The sequence below is a fragment of the Poecile atricapillus genome, chromosome Z (assembly GCF_030490865.1).
Source record: "Poecile atricapillus isolate bPoeAtr1 chromosome Z, bPoeAtr1.hap1, whole genome shotgun sequence".
Classification (NCBI taxonomy): Eukaryota; Metazoa; Chordata; class Aves; order Passeriformes; family Paridae; genus Poecile; species Poecile atricapillus.
The window spans coordinates 64,799,525-64,823,616 of NC_081289.1; the positions used below are offsets into that span (position 1 = coordinate 64,799,525).

Below are 24,092 nucleotides of genomic sequence, written 5' to 3' on the forward strand. Positions count from 1 at the left end.
ACTTTATTTAGGTCTTAGAGAGGAGACAGCACATAACCCAGATGAAACAACCTACTCCAGTTATTCATCAGGTCCATTGGTTTTATGCAGCTTTGATCCTGTGCAAGGCTGATTTCTGACATAGTCATGCAGGAAGTTCAGCATTTAGAGCTGAGCATGCCTCAAAATAGTGATTTTTTTTTTTTTTTCTTTTTTTTATCCCCCCACTCCTCTCTCCCTGAAAGGAGGCGCAGATCTCTAAGAAGGCTTAGGGCTTTTGCAAGTGACCCACAACTTTCCAGAGCTCTTCAAGGCACAGATTCACTGGAATTTCTTCCTGTAGTAGCAAAGGCTGCAATTGCTGACTTGGTGGAGGGAAGAAAGCATGGTATTTGAATAGAGCCAGAGTAGCCTTAGACCAGAGTTCAAGATGTAAATCTGGACTTGTCTGTGTGGGGACTTCCGTTCTTAGGCTCCTCAAGGACCCCTGGCAAGTAAATGTTTTCTCATTTTCAGGTGTGCAGGGATTGATTCTGGTTTCTTGGGTTGTTTTTTTCCCCTTTTCCTTGCCTGTTCTCTGTATCTGCTGTGAAAGTAGAGCTGAACCCTGAGAACTGAACATTTTTACCTTGGATAGTTTCAGTAAACAGCTGTAATGCTGCAGTGCTGATTAAATCTCCGTTTGCAATTAGAATGTGTACATGACTGTGGGAGACTGGTTACTGAGAAGTGAAGAAAATTGAAAAATTAGGCCAAGTTTCTCTTCTTTAAGATGGTTTTGTCTTCTAGCAGTGGATTAAAATCAGACTGGTTCCTTAATCGAATTGTTTAATGGTGAAATGAGTCTCTTTGAGAAGAGAGCTTCATTTCATGCTGTGCTGTGGAGAATACTGGCCTGTGCTGGAAAGATTTTGATCGGTAAATTTTGATTGTTGTGTTTGTGGTGTTTGCAGTGCTTTGGCATTGACAGATGATCCTGGCAGCCAAAGGTGAGGCTGGCTGACCCTCCCTGAGCGGTTTCCATGACAACCAAGCATTTTTGAATAATCTTGGTTTATAGGAAATCTTTTCCTCCTCTTTTCTCCCAGTGCTCGTTTCTCCATTTTTGTAGGGTTTTTTAATCATACCTTAGAGGAGTTTTACTATTTCTTGTAAGATCTGTGAATACAACAACACATACACGTTCCAATTTTGAAAGATTTCTCCGCAGTGTTTCAGGAAGGGGTAATACCTTAGAATAAAACTATCTATTTTTCTAATACCTGATAATACAAATCTAAGCAGTGAAGTATACTGAGATGTGGTCTTGTAGCAAGGTTTTAGCTCCTACATTGCCTGGGTGAAAGTTTGTAAATCCCTGACCCTCAAGCAAAAGAGAGGCAAAGTAAATTATTTAATGGCCAGATATTCCTCTATCAGTAACATGTGAAGCAGAAAGTCCTTTCTCAGTACCCAGGCAGGACCCAGGTCTTCTGCCAGAGAGCTTTTACCACCTTGTGTCATATTCTTGGTAATGTATTGTTCTTCTGCACAACATACTGGAACTTCTCTTTTTGAGTATTGTGTGTGCTGCTGTTGAGTTTGGCAGTGCTACATCTAAATGACCTTTCAATAGTTGTAAGACAAACCTGAATTTTCTTATATAAGTGAGTTTGTCATTGGAGTTACATTCTTACTAGTCCTTGAAGATCTCTCTGTCCATATGCTCAGCTTCTGTCTTTGCCTGTAAGGAGTTTTACTTGTGTCCTGCAGCTGTTCCCACCAATAGTGAAATGTGGTTTAAACTGAGAAAACCAGTGGTGACTTCAGCTGAGCGAGGAGGTGCAAGTTGCCTCATAAAGAAAAAGCAGTGCTTTACACTTTGATTTTAGCCTTGCTTTGGCCAGCCTGTTCTTTTCCAGGAAAAAACTCTTTATTTTGCCTGTGGATACTCATATCCTATTTCCCTGGTAGGGGAAGCAGGAACCAGAATTTTGCACTTCCTTTTGCAATTTAGGGCTGTCCACTGCCTAATTTCCTTCGTCAGGAATAGCCAGGATCCCAACTTGATGGCACAGATCAGGATGTTAGTTTCACACCTTCATTCTTTAATTTCTTTTAAAGGAAAGAAGAAATATATGATTAATTTCAGGTGCATGTTCTTTTGCCCTTGTAGTTCTAAGGTTGAGCTTACGTGAAAAACTCTTGTTTGTATTGTCGTATCAGGGACTCTTTCACAATAGTGACTTTAAAACCGGGGAAAAAAATGTTTAGGAATTAAATGTTTTGGTCAAATGTGAAGTAATTCTATTTGGGATGTATTAATAATTGTGATTTCTCAGATACAGGAAATGCATTATACATGTCTTAGGTCTAGTATTTCTTTTGCATGCATTCCTGAGCCGTGTGTCTGTGTAGCTCAGCAACCACTGATGGTTTTAAAGTTCAATAACTTACAAATGACTGAGGCCTGTATATCATTGAGAAGATGTAATTAATTGTAAAGGTTAGAAGGGCATTGGACTTAAAGCTGTGCTGTTGCATGTATCTTCATGCTTGCTCTGCTTCTCCTTTTCTCCTCCTTCTCTTGACTTCAGCTAGCACACAGATTTAAATTATTTAGAATTTTAATAGTGAATTTTTGAGGCAAGTATTAGTTCCAGTACTAATGTAATGCACCGTCTGTGAGCTTGTAATCCCAGCTTTCAAAGTGCTTAATAAAAGTAGGCTAAATCTCTCAAAACTAAGAGTCTGGAGTAAGGCTTATATGTCCATATTTAGACAAGTGAGGGGACTTGGCTTTCAAATAATTGTTAACTGTCTTGAATATCCTGTGACTTGAGGCACTTCTAAAAAGAATCTTGAACTTAGTCCACAAATTGATTGGTTTGGAAGCAGAAGAAAAACCGCCTCAGGTCTGCATATGCGTGCAAGGTCAGAGTTCCCTGCAGCCTCCATGTGCCTTTTGAAAGCATCTAAGCCAGCTGAGGTTTGAGGTGTTTTATATGTTTGTGACTTGTTCCAGTTCTCCTAATAAGTGCTGATAAAAGTTTTTAAAAAGCCAAAAATAAAGTTGTGTTTGTATGCAGCCTGCATTGTCTTTTCCATTTTTTGAAATGAGATTCTGTACTTGTGATATTCTCTCCCTCATGCTCATCATTAGAGGCTTCATTTTTCTTAGAGAGGCAAGGCAAGAGGTTTGGAGATCCTGCTGTCATCTTAGCTTTGGCTTCATAACTGGTCTTTGGAGCAGAAGTGAACAAAATTGATTTTGTCATGTCCTGGCACCCTTGAGTACCTTAAGAATCTTCTGAGTGGTTATCAGTGCCTAGCCAGGTAAACTTCACACAGCTGGTGTTTGCCACACTTTTGAGACCACCTGGGGTTCTTTTCCCTGACTGTTCTCAAGGCGGTAATGGGATCAGTCTATAAAATACGCCCAGCTCTTGCATTTGTTATTTCTGCTATTGTCAGGACAAGCCTGAAGGTATTTAGAGTGATCTTTCCTTCAGCCTGCCTGGGGGTGTGGTGCTTCTCAGCTGCTTGGTTTCTTTTTCCCGAGAGGAATGGCTGCTGATCTAACTAAGTAGCTGAGGTGTTGGTTTGCAAATGTTTGGGTAATAGCTCTGAAGTAAGCTTTAAACTTTTTATTGCCTGTTTGGAGGGCTGAAGGCTGGTGTTTGATGGAGGGATTGGAATGTTGGCCAAGCCCCCAGATAAAGACCATGAAATTCTTAGCTCGGGGTTCCAGAGTACAACACGAGTTAGCTGAAAGCCAGTCATTTCCCAATACTGAATTAAAGCTTAAACACAGTGGGTTGTTTGACTAAACAACCGTGTTTCAGGCTGAAAGCAGGATACTGAAGCTGTTGAAATGGGTCCTCTTTGGGAAGAATGGGAGGGTCAATTGGTCAATTTTAAGGGTGAGTTCCAGCAAAGGCATGGTTATACTGAACTGAGTCTTTCTGCAGATCTGGCCCTGGTTCTTTGAAATGACTGTCAACTTCAGCCAGAACACACAAATTATTTTTAAATAATGCCTTACACTTTTTCTATATATGATAGACAATATATATGTTTTGAACTCAGAGGTTAGGACATTTGCTCAACCTTTGGCTTACTTGTTAATGCAAAAAAAGGTATCATTGTTTGGGGTTTTTAATATATTTAAAAGACAGGTTGGATAAATGACTGTGAAGTTGCTAAGAAAATGTAGAAGGGGTTTCTTCCTTGAACCTAAATTGTAGGGACTAGTTATGTACTAAGACTTTCTATGAACATAATGCATCTGTCTGTGTGAATCTTGATGCTGAATTTTTTGTTTTACTTAGTAGCAACAAATACAGATGTACACAGAGACTGCTGTGTTAAGATTAACTGCTTCTGTAATTTTTAAAAAACGTTTCTAACAGGCTTTTTTTCCACTGGCTATATCACAGCTTTACAGTATTTTGAAGGATACATAGGCATGTAATTGCAGGTTCCCTCCTCCTGATTAATTAATGCATAAGAGTTACTCAGTAGAAGATCAGTTGAGTAGTGTGTGCATGTATTTCTGAGTACAAGGTGGTTTAGGGCAGAGGATCCCAAAGCTGATCTTAGTCCTTTCTGGACTACCAATCAGAAACACTTGTAATAATATCCTCAGCTTCAGTTGTTGAAAGGTGCTGTTTCTTGCAGCCCTGTGAAAGTGTCTTAGAGGATTTTGACACATTAAACTTGCTGTAAATGAAGCAATGGCTGCTTTGGCATCTTTTCAAGCTTTGGCATGCAGTGAGGTTTCAGCTAGCACCGACATCAATTACTGTCCTTTTTTAAAAAACAAATTTGGCATCAGACAACAAAATTCTTCTTTCATCACCAACTTAACTTCAGTTGCAACTCTTTCAGTCTTCTAGCTCTTATAGTTGTTACACATCAAAATCGAGACATGGACACAATGTGGATTGGCGATTGCTCATTTTCACTGCGTGTTCATGCATTTTTTTTCCTAACCCTCCCCCACTCTCCCACTCATCCCCCATCAGCCCCTGCCAAAGCCTGTCCTCTCACTCTTTGAGGAGAGCCATTGCACCACACTTTCCCTGCAATTATGCATGCATTTTTCACCTTAGCTCAGGCTTCCCTCAGGCCTGAGCTGCTCTTATCTCCCTAAGACTCCAAACTGATAAGCCCGTTTAATTAGAATGGGGTGTGGTGGTTGTTTATCCTTCATTACCTTGAAAACTGGTGACATAGAATAGAAAATTAAATGAAAATGAATTAGATTAGACAATAAGTGCAACTGTCATTGATGCTACCATTAAACATGCTGTGATGCCTGTGTGAAAACAACTTCTTCCATGCAAGCTGATCTTAGTTATTTATTGTGGTTCTGACTTTTGACCCAAAAGCAGCAAGACTTTTGTGTGCTTTGGCTCAAAGTTACTTTATAAGACACTGTTATTTATCTTCATGTATTCAATAAGTTTGTTAACAAATATGGGAGAAGGTGACAGCCCTACTGCTCTGTATGGTCATTGCACAGTGGTCTGTTCCCAAATCTGACTCCTCCAATAAGAGTTTCTCAAAAGAAGCTTACTCCTAGGGTTCTGTGTTACATTTTTTCCATGTATCAGGCATTATTGAAACATACAGCTTGTTTGTCATGGTTGTCCTCTCACCAATGGCAGCAACAGTCAGTAAATTACCTAAATAATTGGTTTCTCATCTAAGAGGTTGCAGACCATCTTGTTGATTTGCATCAAATAGCAGCATAGTTGCTGCATATCTGTTTCAATAATTTGGAGGGAATGATATGGATAGAGAATATGTGCAACATGATACATTCTGGGAAAGGAAATGACCACTGAATTTTCTCTGTAAGTACATCTGACTAGTTCTGCAAAAGAATAAGCAGAGACATTGCAACCAGTTTCACATCTGAAGCCTTGGGGTGGAATTCTCTGTTGGTACACAGCAGTTTTGTTAGGTCCTGTGAAATCAAGGTAGCTAGACCATGTTGTTGAAAAAGGACAGACTCAGATTCTCTGTTTCCAGGCTTCTTGCACAGTGTTTGCAAGGCATTTGTGTTTGTCCTGTTCCTGCAGGTGCCACTGCCCTGCTGCTCCTGGCCCGCCGGACGGACCTGAGGCGCATTTCCTTGGACACCCCTGACTTCACGGACATTGTGCTGCCACTGGAGGACATCCGCCACGCCATCGCCATTGACTTTGATCCACTGGAAGGATACATCTACTGGACAGATGATGAAGTGAGGGCCATCCGCCGCTCCTTCCTCGATGGCTCAGGCAGCCAATTTGTGGTCACTGCTCAGATTGCACATCCCGATGGCATCGCTGTTGACTGGGTGGCCCGGAACCTGTACTGGACGGACACCGGCACAGACCGCATCGAAGTCACGAGGCTTAATGGGACCATGAGGAAAATCTTGATATCAGAAGACCTGGAAGAACCAAGAGCTATTGTGCTGGATCCCATGGTTGGGTGAGGAGCTGTTGGCATTTTTTTAAATACTAGTCATGCAAAGAAGATACCTCTGTCTGCTTCTGTGTAGATAATGGGATGCAGTGATAAACTTCTGAGCTTTCCAAATGAAAATACTGGGATTCTCTGGCAGTTAAAGCTCCAAGGCACAAGCACCACTGCTGTTTTTACCACCTGGGTAGTCACCTTATGTGTCTATGTTTTATTATTTTTAAAAATATTTTTGTGGACTGCGTGAATCAGCTTGTTTATTCTAGCTAATAGCACTGGTTATATTGTCTTGCTGAGCAGACCGAAACAGTAATTTTGTGTGTTTACATGCCAATTCTTTCTGAATGCTTTAGGCATCCTTACCTATGTAAGGAAATATTTTTGGTTTAGAAATGTGACTTTCTGCATGCTGTGTGGTTTTGGGAAGAGTAGTCCAAAAAGATATAAGAATATTGGAGGTCTGGATTAATAAGGTTTTGTTTGCTTTGCAGGTATATGTACTGGACTGACTGGGGAGAAATCCCAAAGATTGAGAGGGCAGCACTGGATGGCTCAGACAGAATTGTGCTTGTGAACACCTCGCTTGGCTGGCCAAATGGGTTGGCACTGGATTATGCAGAAAGCAAAATATACTGGGGAGATGCAAAAACAGACAAAATAGAGGTTTGTAATTGTACCTGCATGTTTTATTCCATGAAGTTATAGAATGTAGTTTTGCTTTTCTAAGTGTTCATATTCTGATACAGACAGAAAAGATGATGGGATGGTGGTTGAGTTGTGCTTTAAGAAACAACTCTGTTCTTCTTAGCCTTTGGGCAAGTTACTTGCTATTCTTCCCTCATTTTTTGTGTAAAATAGAAATTATATCCATGTAGTAGAGCTGTCTTTGTAACAATCTGTGATAAGGACTTGTTAAATAAGTCAATTCTTAGGTCATCAGGGGAAAAAGCTTTTTACTGGGATTAATGAATGTCATTTTAAAAAAAATTATCTTTCACTCTTTGCACTGCTCAGTTTAGAGCCTAGTAAAACATATTTTAAAGAAATAAATCTTACTTCACATAAAATTATTTGTACTTCCAAAAATCCTTAATACTTAGCATCTCTCTTCTTTTATTAGAGTTTTAGCAAGTGTATAGATTTTCCTTTTTTTCTGACATGTCCAGTTGAAACTTAATTTTAAAAAAGGGCACTTCTTCTTCTCTCCCACATTGTAAGTCTTGCGTTTCTTTTGTTGTGTAACAGTTATGAAACAAATTTGACATTTATTATCTGTCAGTTTTTGAGAAAATAGTATCGTTTAGCATTTGATCAGTTTGCTGTCAAAAGCTTTTGTTGGAATTAGAAGACTTGACTGATACCTGGTGCACAGGTCTGCCTTTGCTATATCCTGGTAGATTTATCACCTTTAATGAATTTCAGCTTTCCTTGTTGATTCCTAGCCACTGCAGATAACTTTTAGCACTTATCATATTAGGCACAATCTTATTCTAGACTTACAAAGTTATTTTTACTTATTTATAACTATAAATAAGTCAAGGTGAAGTCATAGTCATGTGCTGGAAGGTCGCATAATTGTTTGTTCTCCTTTAGAGCCAAAGTAACTCCAGTCCTGCAAGGTGAGTTGTTTTGAAGCACTCCTTGAGAGAACCTCAGGGAGCAGAGTTTTCTTTGTCCTGAAAACAAGATTTATATTCTGTAATTCACCTACTATTAACACCAGCTCTTAGAAAAGAGGAGAAAGTAGTGATGCATAGAGGTATATTTATAACAGATTGAGCACTTCAGCCCTGAGACTGTCTCAGCCTTGAATGTATTTTGCGAAAGGAAAGTTAGGCATTCTTCACCCTCATGTTTGCCAGAACACTGAGATTCCTTATTCATTAATAATGATTCTATTCAGTGCTGGATCAGTTTGTGGCAGAAATTTTCATCTAGATCAGGCATGAGCTCACTGCTGCAATTCTGTCAAACTGGCTAGAACACATCACAGAATGTTTATGCCAACATTACAGTGTCTGTGGCAGGACAGAAGATACCTGATTCGGCAAGGTTTTTGGGACAATTTCCATTTCCTTGTTCTTAAATCAGTGTAAGCCAGCAAAATGAGTTTGTTCCAGGTTGTCATGTAACATCTATGCAGGGCATCAGAAAAGATTTATCACTTTAAGATTTCAGAATTACTAGTTATTTTTTCTTATCAGTCTCCAAGTGTTAGAGTTATGATATTACTGCTGCTACACTTTATAAAGTTAACATTTGTTGACTCTTATCAACATGCAGTAAATCTTGAAACAGTATGGCTAAAACCTTTAAAGCAACAGAGAAGTTCTCCCACTGTTTTTCTTTTGTGCTTTTGGATTTTAGTTTTGTTTGAGAATGTGACTTTGTATTTTTTGATTCCTGAAGGTGTTCATTTAGGCATATGTGACATAGATCTATAAAATCTTGTGTAAGGTGACCAACACTTCCCACAGAGACACTTTTTTTGACAGAAGATGTTGGTCCTTGTAACTAATGTGAGGTGGTGGGTGCAGAACAAATAAAAGCAGATGTCATGGAAATGGTTGTAGATGTTAAAAGCTTACATGTGTTACTAGGAAGACTGAGTAAGTTTGTGGAAGGGAATTCCACTGCAGTTTAATGGCAAATAGAATTGCCTCTGAACTACAAGTCCCTGAACTGTAAATTGCTGTAGAAGGAAGGAGTCTTCTTGAAAAGTTTCTGTAAGCATTTCCTTTGTTATGCAGTTCTGCGAGTGTAAGTGTTGATTACTCTCTGAGAAAGGATACTGGGATGGGTAGACCTTTGGATAGAACCCATAGAGTCTCTTTTCTCCTGTGTTGAGGCCATTCTGTCATGTTCTTCCTTAGATACCATGTTGCTGCTTGCTAACTGCACTTCAGAGGGGCAAACGGGTTCAAAATCGGTGACCCTAGTAGTGATCACCACACATGTTTAGTGTGGCTTCTGCAATTAGTAAAGCATGGAAGGGCCCTATAGGATGAAGTGGGGGTGTCCATCCAGGAGAATGGTTCAATCTAAAGTGGATTTTTTCCATCTACACCTGTCATGATTAAGGAATGATGCTCCCCAATTTAGTGCTCCTGCCAAGAACTCTTCAAACCACACACCTCTCACTTCCCCCAAGAGGATGGAGAGGAGAATTGGAGGCCCAAAAGACAAAGATCATTGGTTGAAATAAGAATAATTTACTGAAAACAGTGATGGGAAGAAAACTATCAGTAACAGCACAATAATAACGAGAGAAAGAAATTATTCACTCAGAATATCCCTGACAATAGACAATACTGGATGGCTCCCTCTCCCTCTGCCATATTTCCTCAGTTGGGAGGACCTCCTTCTCCCTGGAAGAGAGTCCCTTCCCCCACTCCCAGCAATGACTTGAGGTGGTACAGAATAACTTCTAGGTCCTGGCCATGCCCCCTCCTGACTACTGCAAAAATTAATCCTGTTCTGGCCAGAACCAAGATACTTCCTACCCTTTTTTTAACCATGTACATTATGCCAGGTCCTACTCCTTCCAACAGTACACACACACACATAAATACTCACACACACACATACAAGTAGAGCTCTCATTCCTGTAGTCAATGGCCACTGATGGCTCAAGATGTCTGTTGAGTTAATTTAGTTCATGGTTGTGGGTTCTCTCTGTCCCAAGTGTCTTCCAGGGCAGGAGGACTGGTATGATGTTGGCTGGTTGCAAATTACATCAGGAGCTCATGACTGGTGTATCTGGAGCAGTCCATTCTCATTGCCCATGGGAATTATGGCATGCAGTGGCAGTGTCATTCAGCAACAAGTATTCTACAGCTCAACATCACACACTGTTTTCACCCAAAAAACAAATCCCCCTGAGGCACCTATTGTGTTTCCCCATCCCTTTGCATCACCCACCAAGTGCACCCCAGCCCTTGAGCAAAAACAATCCCACTGATAGGTTTGCCTTTGCTTGAGGCAGAACTAATCCAAGCTGTCTTCCAGAACACTTTCCTCATAGGCACCACAAGGACTTGATCCCCTTCTGCAGCAGTTGGAGGTTGTGATTGGGCAGGGCCAGCTCAACTGGTAGAGCCTCTGGTGTTAAATAACCAGGTAGCCTTGGCTAAATGTAGATCCCTATCTTAATCTGTGATAGCTAAAATATTACTAGTGTTTCAAGTTTGCTCATACTGTCTACTCTCCAATGGCAACCAGGAATCTTGAGGAGATCTGCTGCACTTTTCATGCCCTCACCATCTATTTTTTATATCTGTGTAATAGAAGATGCTTTGGCCTTCAGCAAATGTTTTAAACTTATATTTGAAGAAAGGACACTGGCATAAGTGCAACAAAGAAAGGCATTTGTGAAGGATCCAAAGATGAAACTTGGAACTGGACATGAAGGCATCAGAATAAATGCCTGGTCCCTGCTTTGCTTCTTATGTTTGTATATAGTTGAAAAGCAGGGTAAAAGCAGGAGAAATACATTTGTGTACTTGCCTCTATTGCCTTTAAGAAGTTTCTCGTACATGATTTTACATACTTTGTGCTTTTATCAGTTTTTTCGCCTCTGCATGTGGGATTCCTCAGAACTGTTATTTAATTGCAGTGCTGCCAAACTGAATGTCATTCTTACAAGCCATGTTTCTGGTTTGTTTGTGCTACATATGAGCTTTTATTATTTATTTTTTACCCACTGATTCATGCTATGCTGTTCTGGAGCCCCCAGACGATAATAAAGCATCAGCAGGGGTTAATGGAGACTGGTAGGGGGTACAGCAGGGAGCTTTTGTTCCCTTTTTATCTGGCAGCCTGCAGCAGGCAGAAGCAGGCTGTGGCTCAACAGCTTTGTCATTTATCTCGGTCAGGTTTCACTGCTGATAAACTTCTATTGAAATGGATGGCTGCTATTGTGCTTACCAGTGGGGAAGATTTCTCATTGACTTGCTACAGGTTTAAAGCATTTTCCTGCCGTGCTATGAGGTTAAAAATGTATGATCTGCTCTGTTGAATTGGTCTTCTGTTTTCCTGCTCTAGTGAATATTTGTGTTCTTGGCACGTATGCTACCTGTTTTAAGGCATAGGTTGGATTTTTAAGTGGTCAGCAAAGCTAGTATCGATAAAGCAATTATGAATGGTTGCATGCGTGTGTGGCTGTGTGTGTTAAGGGGAAGTCATGATGATATGGCGGATTTCTCATAGTTTTTCAATCTCTGCTTCATTTTTCTTTATTCATCCTCTCCTAGTCTCCATTCTCAGAGCCAGAGATGACACCCACTAACACCTTCTAGTGGTGAGTGTAAAGAAAGGATCTGCCTCCTGCTCAGATCCAACCATTATCTAGTGATTTTTGAGTGCAGCTCTAACTTGAAATGTTTGTGCATTCCCAAATCTATTAGCTGTGCCTGGCATTACTGTGTCTAATCCTCATGATTAAGATGGAAAGTATTACATCCTGCTGTTTTTCAGCTTAAGTACATACAAGTGTTCAGAATTCAGCCTTGCTGGACAACAGAAAGCAGATAATGCTAAGACTTTTTAGAGCTCAGAAATCTTGAACAGAGAGGACATTTTTGTCTTTGACCTAGGAGTTAATAGTCTGGCATCTAGAGAATGCTCTAATTCACATTCTAATCTTGAAATTGCAGGGCTGTATTTTCCTCGGATGACAACTCCCTCAACTTTACTGCCGCCCTAATAAAGAAATTCTGTTTTCTATGTAGACACCATTTATTTTCTGACTGAGAATTTTTGCTTCATACATTAGTCTTTGTACTGTGAAATGCTGTGATTTGCAAGCCTGATTACTGATCCTACCCCATCCAGCCTACTTGAAACACTGGTTTCAAAATTGAGAAGCAGAATCCATTGTATTCCTAGCTCTTGAACACAGCTTCTTTTGTCTACTTGCATTAAACTTTTGCATGAGGTATGAGAAGTAAGATATTTGAAACAAATACCTGAAGTTACTTTGCTGTTTACTTTTGTTTTGGATAGTTGTGGCACTTGGGAATTTCATTCAACAAAAAACATGTGCTGTAGAAGGTAGGGACAGATCCCTCTACTCCATCACAGTTTCAGAAATTCAAGACTTACTTTGTCAGGGTATTTCCAGCTATTTCTTAGCATCTGCTAAGCTTGTATTAAGAAAAAGTATAGATTTTTGAAATTAGTAGTAAAGATTTTTAAAAAAAAAAAGTATTAGTTAATACTTAGCATAATTTTTATTTGAATTAAATTTTGTGATGCTGACCAAGATAGTAAAACTATATTAAAAAACAGCCACAGACAACATATCAGTAAGGTCTTTTGGCTGTCAAAGAGCTGGATACAAGGACTTGAAAGGTCCCTTGTCATAAACTCCGATGCTGAGTCAGGACCTACTGGTATTGTAAGCTTGTTACTATTTAAAAAAAAAAAAACCTTAAAAAAAAATCTTTTTTTTTTCTTTTCTTCGGCTTTTGAACATGGGGCTACAGAATTGTCACTTAGAGATACACCTTTTCACAGAATCATAGAGCTATAAAGGTTGGAAGGGATCCCTAGAGATCATCTAGTCAAACCTCAGGTGTTTTAATGAAAAAATAAAAAAGAAGAAACATTTAAAATATCCATGCTAGTTTCAAATCAAGAATATTAGAAGTTAACTTTTTATTACTTTTGATAAATTGAGACTACCTAAACAAAATTCAGATATGAAAAGTATGATGATTGAGACCTTACATTACAAGCCACTTATGCTGAAGAATTCTTCAAGAAGTCCTGAGGCATCTGCTGTCCATAGGCTGTTATGCTTCGTGCACAGGGAGAGGTTCCTAGCAAAGAGGCTACCAAGGCAAGATTTTGGGGGGATGGAGCCGGAACTCCTGCCCAAGAGTAACCTGACTCTCCAATCTGAGTAACAAACATGGTATTTTTCTAAAAATTAAGTGGAGAAGACTTTGGCATTCAGTTTTCAAATGGTTCTTGTGTCACAGATTTGCAATTCATCCTGAAATCTGTAGCAGGTTTTGTCTCATGAGATGTAGATATATTCAGCTCATTTAAGTTCCCTTATATTGCCTTTTTAAAAATGTTGTAAATCAGCACTTCCACACTGTAAATGTTTAGAATAGATTAGATGAGTCAAGTCCTACTCTAAAAGCACCCCTTTTTTTCTGTTGCCTCTAAGGAGAGCCTGGAATGGCTGTGTCAGAGGCAAGTACCCACACTTGAGACACATTTGGGCAGAATATTGTGAGGACTGCTCACATTGGGAATTCAGAGATGTTTCTTACAACCTTTGCTAAAAGATGAGCAGTCCTGGTTTGTTGCTGATGGCTCTGAAAGCCTCATGGTCCCCATGGCCCAGCATGCAGCCGATTGGAGTATAACTGTTGGATCTATATTCATATGTCTTACATGCTTCCCAGATCTTTCACACTGGAGTTAGGAAATTGTATTTTGGTTGATGCAGGTGTCTCACCTGGAAAGCAACAAGCCTCTACTAGCAGCCAGTATCGGTTACCTAAGGGAAAACACTGAAATCCCTCAAGCAGACACAGCCAGAACCATCAGCTCACCTGAGTCTGACATACTTAAACTATTTCATGACAAGCTGGGGAGCAATGTGAAGAGATACTGAGAGATACTGAGCTGCTGTCTGTGTTTCTGATTCAGCTGGGTACTGTTTGTCAGTCCACTATTATCCCTTACTCTTCAAAATTCTGGCTTTGTTTTTTTCCCCTTTTCACAAGCTGAGTTGCATTACTGTACAAAACCTTGTACTGATCTTTGGAGTTTCTTTGGAAGTATTCACCTGTCCTCCAGTTGTTCTCAATAATGATTTTGTTTTCTTCACACAGATGTCTTACTTTGCTGTGAAATTTTGTAGTCTTAACCTGAATATCTTTTCTGATACCATGGATGATCTTGTAGTGTGGCAAAGAATCTGTGGAAAAAGGTGGAAAACCAAGCTCTTGGACATGCAGGACCCTTGGAATTGAAGTGATTTAGTGAACAGGAGCAATTGAATCAATTTGAAAGCTTACTGCCACCAAGGTGAAAAGTATCTCATAACTGACTGAGTCTCTCACTGCAGTATTTCCTGTATTCCCTGAACCACTTGACTTGATAAGACAGTAGAAAACTTTCCACATTTTTCCCCTCTATTAAAAAAAAAAATCAATTATAGTCACTTATGAAGGAGTCTGGAAAACATCAGGTTAGGTGGAGAACAAATGAAAAGTAAGTTTCTGGGGCAAGGCTTTGAAAGAAAGAACCTTGGGAAAGAAGAGCACAGAGGCTTTTGCCCATATGCAAGAGCATCAGGAATTGTTATGCTGAGCTTAATCTTGTAAAACTGTTCCCCTAAACCCACTGTGAGGTTTCAGGTTGGTCTTGGCTAGTCTGGTTTGCATTCTGCAAAGTGTTGTGTGTAGCTGTCCACAGGTCTTAGTTGCTAAATAGTAAGTTGCGGAATGCAGTTAGTTTCCTTTGTTGCCCCCACAGCCTATGCCCAGCTAACAGAACACTCCCCTGACTGCTGCCATTCCACCCTATGGATTACATACCAAAGTTCATCTCCATAATAAAGCATTTTTAGTCATCTCTTCTACCACTGAATCTTTTCAGAGGAGCTTCTTGTTTTTTCCCCTGTGAAAATCTTTCTTCTCATTTATCATTTAGCTATTTTTTTTTGTCTTAGCCTGTTCTTTACAAATGCAGGGGTTTTTTTTGTGTTGCATGAGATTACCTAGGAGATGTCATGTGATTGTCACAATGGTTCTAAAGTCTTTTCCTTGCCTACTTGTCACTTTACCTGACTTGAGCCATTTCATTAAAAATTGAACCACTTATTTCCAAAATTAAATTCCATCGCAGAGAAAACATTTCTGCTTTTGACATTGATCAGTGAGCTAAGAAAATTGTCCTGTTGTGAAAGGAGTGAGTTTACAGGAGTGTGTGTAGCCTGATGGAAAGGATATTTATGAAGTTAATCTCTATACTGCTTATACATCTTTATCTTCATGGCAGTCCTTTTAGGAATATTATCCATGCTTAGAAAAAATACATTTTGAATTCTTTGGAAAAATTGTTAGAGCTCTAAAGGAAACTAAGGGTGCTGAGGAACTCTTAAATCAGGAGTTGTTAATGGCCATTATAAAACAATTAACAGTAAGAAATAATGGATTTAGCTGGAAGCATTTGGTTTCTGAAGCAAATCCAAAGGATTCCAGGGATCCCTTCTGCTGATTCCTAAAGATTTTACTGCAATGAAAAGAGGACTTCCCATTTAATTCCTTAATGTTTTAGAATTGAGGGGAAATGCTCTTAACAGTAAGTAAATGACACCAACAGAATAATTTCTTCAAACTGAAGTGAAAGCTTCAGTTGCTCACTTAAAGAGGATATAGTTGATCAAGATACTTTTTAGAGGGAAGACTAATAAAACTGGAAATTTAGACAAGATTTTTGTTTCTCTTTTAGAGCACCTGTTTTGTAGCAAATACATGTGTTAATTATGTGATATTACTGCAGCCATAATAGAAAAATCATTCCAGTCTGTTTTATGTTGCTTAGAGGAGTTGAAAATACATTGTTTTTAAAAACAGTCCGGAAAAAATGCAAATATAATGATTGGAAGACATTCCAGCTATCTTTTGGAGTTATTTTTAAGAGAGATGCTGCCCAAGTTTCTTTTCTCTAGCCAAATAAATCTGATGAATGTAGTGTTGGTTTTTACTTTCCTTGTAAAGTAAGATTCATGTACATTTAAGTAGACAATGAACAGTCATATCCCTGATTAGCATTGCCATGAGCTGAGTTATTTGTTTCATCAAACAGCATGTGTAGGTATTTACCTCTGGATAATCAGGGCTGAAGTAACTAAGCCTTGAGTGTGAGTATTCCTAAATTATTTCAGGTATAATGCAAGCCTTGGTCAATGTGGTATGTTGGAATGTCTGGGATATTTGTATTGAATTCAGTATTTCAGGGTGTTCTACATTAATGCTTCCTTGCAATCATCTTAAGCAGATCAGCGTTAATGATCAAACTCATGAGAAATTCCCCATTTTACCTCATTGCTTTAAGTTGTATCTATTCCTTTGGTGTATTAGCATGACCATGTTGAAATTGTGAAGATGGTAATGCTTTCTGGTGATTTTCTGCTGGTTTTAAACTATTGGGAGAAACCCAAGTTATCACTGAAATGAGTTAAGAATTTAAAATCTGCTCAGGAAGAGTTTACCTTTTCTTTTTTCATGACATTTTCATCATAGAAATGGGGTTTTGTGCATACGGTAAGGTAAGCCATATATATATATCCAGAGTATATTTCAACATGTTCCAAGGAAACAATAAGCTAGTGTGTTCTGCACTTGTGGGACACGTGACATGCAAAGCATTGCCACAGGGTCAGAAGGCTTTCTAATTCCTTATCCTTCCAGAAGAAAGATGAATGCTATGAATGCTACAATTGCATCCTTCCTGTGATTCAGTGGGGGAAGATGCTTTCCAGCTGTGGTGCCTGACAAAAATTTTGTAGAGCTGGGGCAGTGATGGCAGTAGTACTTGAGCAGAGCAATTGAGGTCCTGCATATTAAGTAAGGTCTTCTGGCCTCTCTGGGGATCAGTAAGCTGGTGCTGGTAAAGATACTGAAGTTCAGGAATCAGTAATGGCTAAGGTATCTGTCATTTGTCCAAAAACAAGCTGTTGGTTTTAAAAATCAGGGCTTAAATGCAAATGTATGAAATTAGAAGAGCTTATGGATTTTACTGGAAGAGTTATTTGTTTTAGGAGGGGGTTGGATTTTTGTTTTACTAATGCGTGTCTGTGAAAGAAATAATGTTCTAGCAACATCTTGTAGTGTAGCTGGGAACTTGCAGTCCATCACAGAGGTCTATTCCATGCTCATAAGTAATATATATTTTGAAGGTAGTACTTGTTAATTGTTAATTGTTAACAGTTGTTGTTTATTAATTTTCATTGATTGTTGACTTCCTCTGCTCCTGGCAGTCAGAGAAAGAGCTTAGCATGTAAGATATTTAACTTGCTCCTTGATCATTTACAACTATATCCAAAAGAGGACCTGGGAAGCTGCAGGCCCATTAGTCTTATTCCAGTCCCTGGAAAGAGTTCTCCTGGAGACCTGCAAACCAAAGGAAGCAGGTGATTGGGACAAGCCAATGCAGGTATACTGAGGGCAAATGATGCCAGCGTGCTGCTGTATAGTGAAGGCAAACAGGATCCTGGGCTGCATCCATGGGGACATAGACCATCCCATTCAGGGCTTGTCAGGCCATACCCAGCTGTGTCTAGCTCTGGTCCCCAGAATTCAACAGAGATGCAGGTAGAATGGAGATCACCTAAAGGAATGATGAGAACCCACCCTGTGAGAAAAGACAGAAGGGGTTTGGACTTTTCTCATGGAGAAGAGAAGGCTTACATTTTTTCAGTACTCAGAGAGGAGGGAGGCTTTCCTGGCACTTGGATGGTGCCACATGGAGAGGACAGGGGCAACTGGTACAAAGTGCATTGAGAGAGGTTTCATCTTAATATAAGAAAGAAATACTTTACTGAGGCATGTAGTGGGGTCCCTCCCCTTACTAGAAGTTTTCAAGATGTAACTGGACAGGATGCTGTATAATCTCATCTAGGCTTCTTTCCACACAAAAAAAGAAAAACGGACCAGATGATCTTTCAGGGATTTTTCCAACCTGGGTTGGTCTATGATTTTGTGGTACTATACTGAAAATTCAACTGTGCTTATGAGTTAAGATGAAAGGTAATGGTCTGCACTCTGTCACCTTCATCTCAGTCTTGACACCTTGTAGGACTGGGCTCTTAGTTTGGTATTGATCTCAGTAAAGCCTGATAGGAACAGACGCTTTCTGTGAGGAGCATCTCCTCAGTGCTATGCACATAAACCAGTGCACATCTGCTCAGTCTCTGCTGCCCTTGACCTTGGTGCACTGGACCTGAGGGGACTGCTAGTCTGCACAGTTCTGCTAGCACAAGCTCTAAACAGACCTGAACATGATTTTCATAAATGAGTTAAATTTAATGATGAAACTAGACTTAAAGCAGTCAAGTGACAAGTTTAAACTACCATACATTCAAATCCCAGATTATCAGAAAGGTAAATTCACTGCATTAGCCTATTTATCACAGTGATTACTGGTACTTAGAAGTGAATTGAATGCAAGGTATCTAATAACAAGAAAGACCCTTACAATATGTCACTGTGTGTTCCAGTCTGTAACTTTAAATTAGAAGGAGTGCTTCAAAGTTGTTATATTATTGTTCCTTCTGATCACTAAGTACAGCATTTTAAAATGTGACAATATTTTCAGCAGTAATTCACTTACTTTGAATAAGCTTTATGTTCATGAGGCTGTAGGTTTGCATTCATTATTGTTTCAGGATAAATAAAGCCCTTATTCTCCAGGCAGGATATCTGGTATTTTTTTCTGAGGCCATTTAATTTTCGCGCTTTCAAATTATTATTTTTTTTTCATGGAACTACTCACTCTTTCAGTAAAGGTGGTGCTTGTGGTTAAACCACATCTGTTTCCTGTTGTAGCCTATACTCTAAGTGTGATTTGCAGTATTCAGAATGGCCTCAGAATGTGAAACTCACACCACATTGTGGTTAAAAGCAGCATAAACCTCTAGAGACATTGCCTCGTAGCAGCTGAAGGTGGGTTTCTTGTGTGTGGGATTCTGTGGGGGATGGCTTTGCTGTGAGGAGCTGATCCATGTGGAGCTGGGGAAGTGGAAAGAATCTAGAAAGGAATATGCCCTGGGACTTGGTTGTTGTCTGAGTATGTGAAATGATGATGCTGAAATCCCTTGAAACTGGTTGATAAGTGACTGTTCCTTTTTGCTTTATTTTTCTTGTACATATCACCCCTACATCCCTTGCTGCTTCCTTTCTGTCTTACACCAGACTGATTCTGTAGCCAATGGAAGTAATTCTATTGATGCCATCTAACATGCAGCCAAAGTCAGTGCAGACAACACAGTGCCATGGAAATATGTGTATATATATATATATGTGTGTGTGTGTGTGTGTTTGGTAGCTGGCTGGTACTGTGTGTGTGTGTATGTGTATATATATATGTATATGATAGTAGTGGGCAGATGTTTATATTAGGCAACATAGTACAGATATACTCAGGTAAACTTGCAGTGGGAACAGAGTGGTAGGTATATGTAAGTACTTTCAGAAAGGTGCATGTTTTGTCTAGGAGATGTAAAGCTGCCTTTCAAAATAGCCTTTATGTGTCAAACCAAAGTTAATGAAAAACAGATACTTAATGCTTAAGTCCTCCCTTCTTTTTTCCTGACTCTTTTCAATATAGGGGGAAGCTTATTTGAACAGCTTTTAAAGTTTGCCAAAGAATGTTCATCTCACACCACACATCTTCCAACTAATTTTATTTGCCAGTAGTTAAGCACTCCCTTAAATAGAGAATTTTCTTTCTTTTATAAATACAAGGCAAAAAATGTAATTTCTAAAAATGCTACTTTGTGATGGTGATGTTTTATTGCTTATTATTGTGTGGTTTTAGTTGGTTCACTTTTCAACATGCTTCCATTCTGTGTACCTTCTTGGTCTGCTCAGAGCACTAATTGCCAGGTATTAATTAGTTCCAAACAAATGGTTTATCTCTGTAGTTTAAGGGGGAGGGGGAAACAAGTCACCACAGACAAGTCATCTATTTTTGAGATACATGTACATTAGTGAATTTGTAGAAGCATCCTGTATGCTTTGCTGGACTGAAGGGTTTTGGTAAGCTAATTCCATAAAGTAATTATGACTTTTCTTCAAAAGTAAATACAGAGCTTATTCGTACAATCCAGCAAATATGCAGAGCCCCTTTGATTTTTCTGTAGGAAATGTGCACATAAAGATTTGGTTCCCATTTTAATATACTTAGAGTAAGTGCCAAATGCTGGGAAGTTTGACTAGGTATAGTTTTAAGGAGAAACTGAATTATTGTGAAGGTTATAGCATTTCTTCCACTTTTAAAAGGGAAGTTATAAATATTTTATTAATGTGTACATTATACTCTGTCCTGGGAAAGGTGTGTGTTTCAGTTCCGTTTCTCTATTCCTTTCCTCTCTTCTCATATGTGCCTGGGTAGGAGTTGCTCCAAACTAGCCTTTACATTTCTTGTGATCTGGGAAGATATTCTGGCCACCAGCTATCATCAGTCTAGTCTGAGGTACTAAACCAGTTGATCCTGAAGGTTGTCATTGCATAAGTCTTTGGGTTTGAGCCATGGGAAGGATGGGAAGCCATATAGATTTGTTTATGGCTATCTTAATTCTGTGAGAGAGATTTGAACACAGTGGTTTAATAAATCACTCCTTTTCCAGTCATTTACTTTAGAACATGCTTGGGTGGTGGGAAGGATGCTTTAATGTTTCAGGGATTAGTATGCTACCTTGGATTTTGTGAATCACATTGTTTCAGAAAGTTTTTATATTAAGGTTGGTTGGAGATTTTTTCCTGTTTTGGAAGGGTGGTACACATACTGTAGACTTAAGCTATGACCTTGAAACAAGTAGAAATATTTCAGAAGGACTTTTTTTCTGAAAAATTGCAGCACTGAACCATTTTTAAGCTTCTCTTAAAACATGGGACTCTTCACTCCTGTCAGTATAGTGTATTTTATAATAATACTTGGCATTCATAAGCACTCTATCACTTGAACATGTTTATTATAATATGTTTAATGAATCCTTTCAGTGCCTCACTGAGGAAGTTAGGTATTACTCCTTCTTAGCTGTAGAAAAAAATGACACAGTAAATTCAAGTGTCTTGATCAAAGGCATGCAATTATTTACAGACTACTGCTGTTCCTTGTAGTAAAAAAATTACTGTACTTAATTTAGAAGAGTGTAAAACTGGTTCTTTATTCAGACTGGGGAATATAAATATACTCTAGATCTTTTTCATTGTTTGCCTCCCAGTATTTGTGCGGGGTCTCCTCTTAATGCTCTCTGTAATGTGGGCAAAGCTCTCTTGGGAGGGACTGTGAACCAGAAGATGCTGAGCCAGAACTCCTTGGCCATTATAAATTTGTCTTAATTTGTGTAAAAAACAGTGACTCCTCTTTAAAATTAAACCTAAACTCATGTCAGAAATGAGAGTTGTAACAGGAGTAACTATTATTACATAATAATAGTTCCTAAAGCAAAGGTACCGAGTGTTGTGTCATAATTTCACATTACGATCTGATTATGACACTAACCTTCTAAATAAGGCTTTTAGAGTAAGTGGCTGTTAATAAACAGACTCCTATTTTTTATTAGGGCGCTGTGTAACATTGATAGCATTATAATGGATAGGAGATTATTTTTTAATTTGAAGTCTAAGCATGGAGCAGCTAGTTTGTTAATCTGCCAAAGAGTGGCAGGTTTATTCTATATACCTAAAAAGTTTGTGTATATTCATAGGTCATGAATGCTGATGGAACTGGTAGGAGAGTCCTGGTGGAGGACAAGCTGCCTCATATATTTGGATTCACTCTTTTGGGAGACTACATTTACTGGACAGACTGGCAAAGGCGCAGCATTGAACGCGTGCACAAGTGCACAGCAGAAAGAGAGATCATCATCGACCAGCTGCCTGATCTGATGGGCCTGAAAGCCACCAACGTCCACCAGATCATTGGTGAGTGGTCTGCTAATCAGGCAAGGGAGAATGAGATAGAACATGTCAGTAGGGCTGTACTGCAGAGTAGAAAGGGGTTAGAATCTAGTCCTGTAGCATGATAACTGCAGGCTGCAGCTTGATGGGGTGGGTTAGGTCTTCTGTGAGGAGCTTCAGTTCTGTAGCTTGGAAGAATATCAAGCTGAACACATGCTCCTAGTATGCGAAAGCTAAGAGTGAGCCAGATTTAGGCTGTTCAGTAGCTTTTACATTAATACTAGAAAATTATCTTCAAAAATATCTAGAAGTACTTCCTGGCCTGTGGTGTTTTTGGTGTAAAAAAGCAGCATCTAGCTTTAAATTGCCTATCCGAGGCTATCCAAGCACTGGTAACAGTGTAATTGTAGTATCACAGAACTCATCACTGTACCTGAGTATCCTGCTATGTGGATAAGGCTTGCAGCTTCTTGCTGTCATGTCTGGATTGTCCTGCAGGAAATGAGTCAAATGTAGTTGAGATGTATCTTTGTGTGGCTGATGCCCCAAGGTAGGTGTGTTTTGAATGCAGCCCTCTTTCCAACTGTTTGGTCAATTGAACTCCTTACTGCCAAGCCTCTCTTAGTTAATTTCCAGCATGTACAGGTACATAAGTGAGTATTTCAAAGAGCTTGCATCCTTCATTTAGCTTGCATCCTGGACAGAAGAGACCATTGAATGGATGTGAAAATAGCTCTGCAAGTTTTTTATCTGCAGGAACACAAGGGGGTATGTAGCTGGACCAGTATACTGTAAAAGGCAGCAGAACATACACTTACCATAAATTCAGTGCTTGTGCTGTGAATTTGGATCATCAGTAGCTGTTGAAGCCCAGATCCCTTTCCCTAATGCTGAACTTGTTTCTTGGCATGAGGAAAACAATCCAGCCAAGGAGGGTAAGGTCTGTCTAAAGAATTACAGAGAATGAATGAAAAATAAATTGATCAGAGAATACAAGGAGAAAAAGCTTGTTTGCTTGGAGGACTCATAATGTGGCTGATGCATGTGAGGACTAGCTTCACCTTTTACCTGCAGTCAGTTGGCAATGCCTGCTTTTCCTCTTATGCCTGCTTAGGTACAAACCCCTGTGCAGAAGACAACGGCGGCTGCAGCCACCTGTGTCTGTACCGACCACAAGGCCTTCGCTGCGCCTGTCCCATCGGCCTGGAGCTCATCAGTGACATGAAGACCTGCATCGTCCCAGAAGCTTTCCTGCTCTTTTCCAGGAGAGCAGACATTAGACGCATCTCTCTAGAAACCAACAATAACAACGTTGCTATTCCACTCACTGGAGTCAAGGAAGCTTCTGCTCTGGATTTTGATGTGACAGACAATCGCATTTACTGGACTGACATTTCACTGAAGGTATAGATCTAGTCCATGTTGGCTATTAAGCTGCTACAAGCTTCTTGAGATATTTAAGAGTAGGTTGATTAACGGGGTTTACAAAATTCAAGGGATATGTAAAAGAGTTTAGTTTTTAATTACATTTTCTTCAACTGACTTGAGACCTGTGCCAACAATAATTTACAGACTTTTGCAACTGAAGAATCATAGTAGCTAAAAACACAGAGTTGAAATGAGTCTGCAAGAGGTGACTTGGCTGAACTCCCTAAGCATGGTCTTCTTTTGGGCTGTGTAAGTGACACAAGTGAAGACAAATAAAAACTTCCCTGCTGTGTGCTGTCACAAATTGGCATAATTAGCAGGTTGTGTTCAAACTAGGAAGTAAACCAAAATCAGGGATTTGTTAACTTCTGGTTGATGAGTATGAGGAGTGTGTGCGGATAGGAATACTGAGGACATAGAAAGGTAGCCCATGTTTGCCAAAAGAATTCTGTACTATTCTAGCATTAGTCTTTTACTTTCAGGCCTATCAGGGAATGCCTAAATTCTAATATATTATTAAAATGGAATTCTGGCTGTATCTGCTATCACAGGCTGATCCTGATGGCAGAGTTAAAAAAA

General features: G+C 39.4%; 1 protein-coding gene across 2 annotated transcripts in view; it reads left to right on the forward strand.

Annotated features, from left to right (window-relative positions):
* LOC131572920 (low-density lipoprotein receptor-related protein 6) overlaps window positions 1-24,092 on the forward strand; it is a 114,755-nt gene that overhangs the window by 62,640 nt on the left and 28,023 nt on the right. For both annotated transcript variants that reach the window (XM_058826365.1, XM_058826366.1), the window contains exons 6-9: window positions 6,048-6,444; window positions 6,927-7,098; window positions 21,893-22,109; window positions 23,200-23,489. In XM_058826365.1, coding sequence (XP_058682348.1) covers window positions 6,048-6,444; window positions 6,927-7,098; window positions 21,893-22,109; window positions 23,200-23,489 — 1,076 coding nt within the window. The remainder of the gene's footprint in view (window positions 1-6,047; window positions 6,445-6,926; window positions 7,099-21,892; window positions 22,110-23,199; window positions 23,490-24,092) is intronic.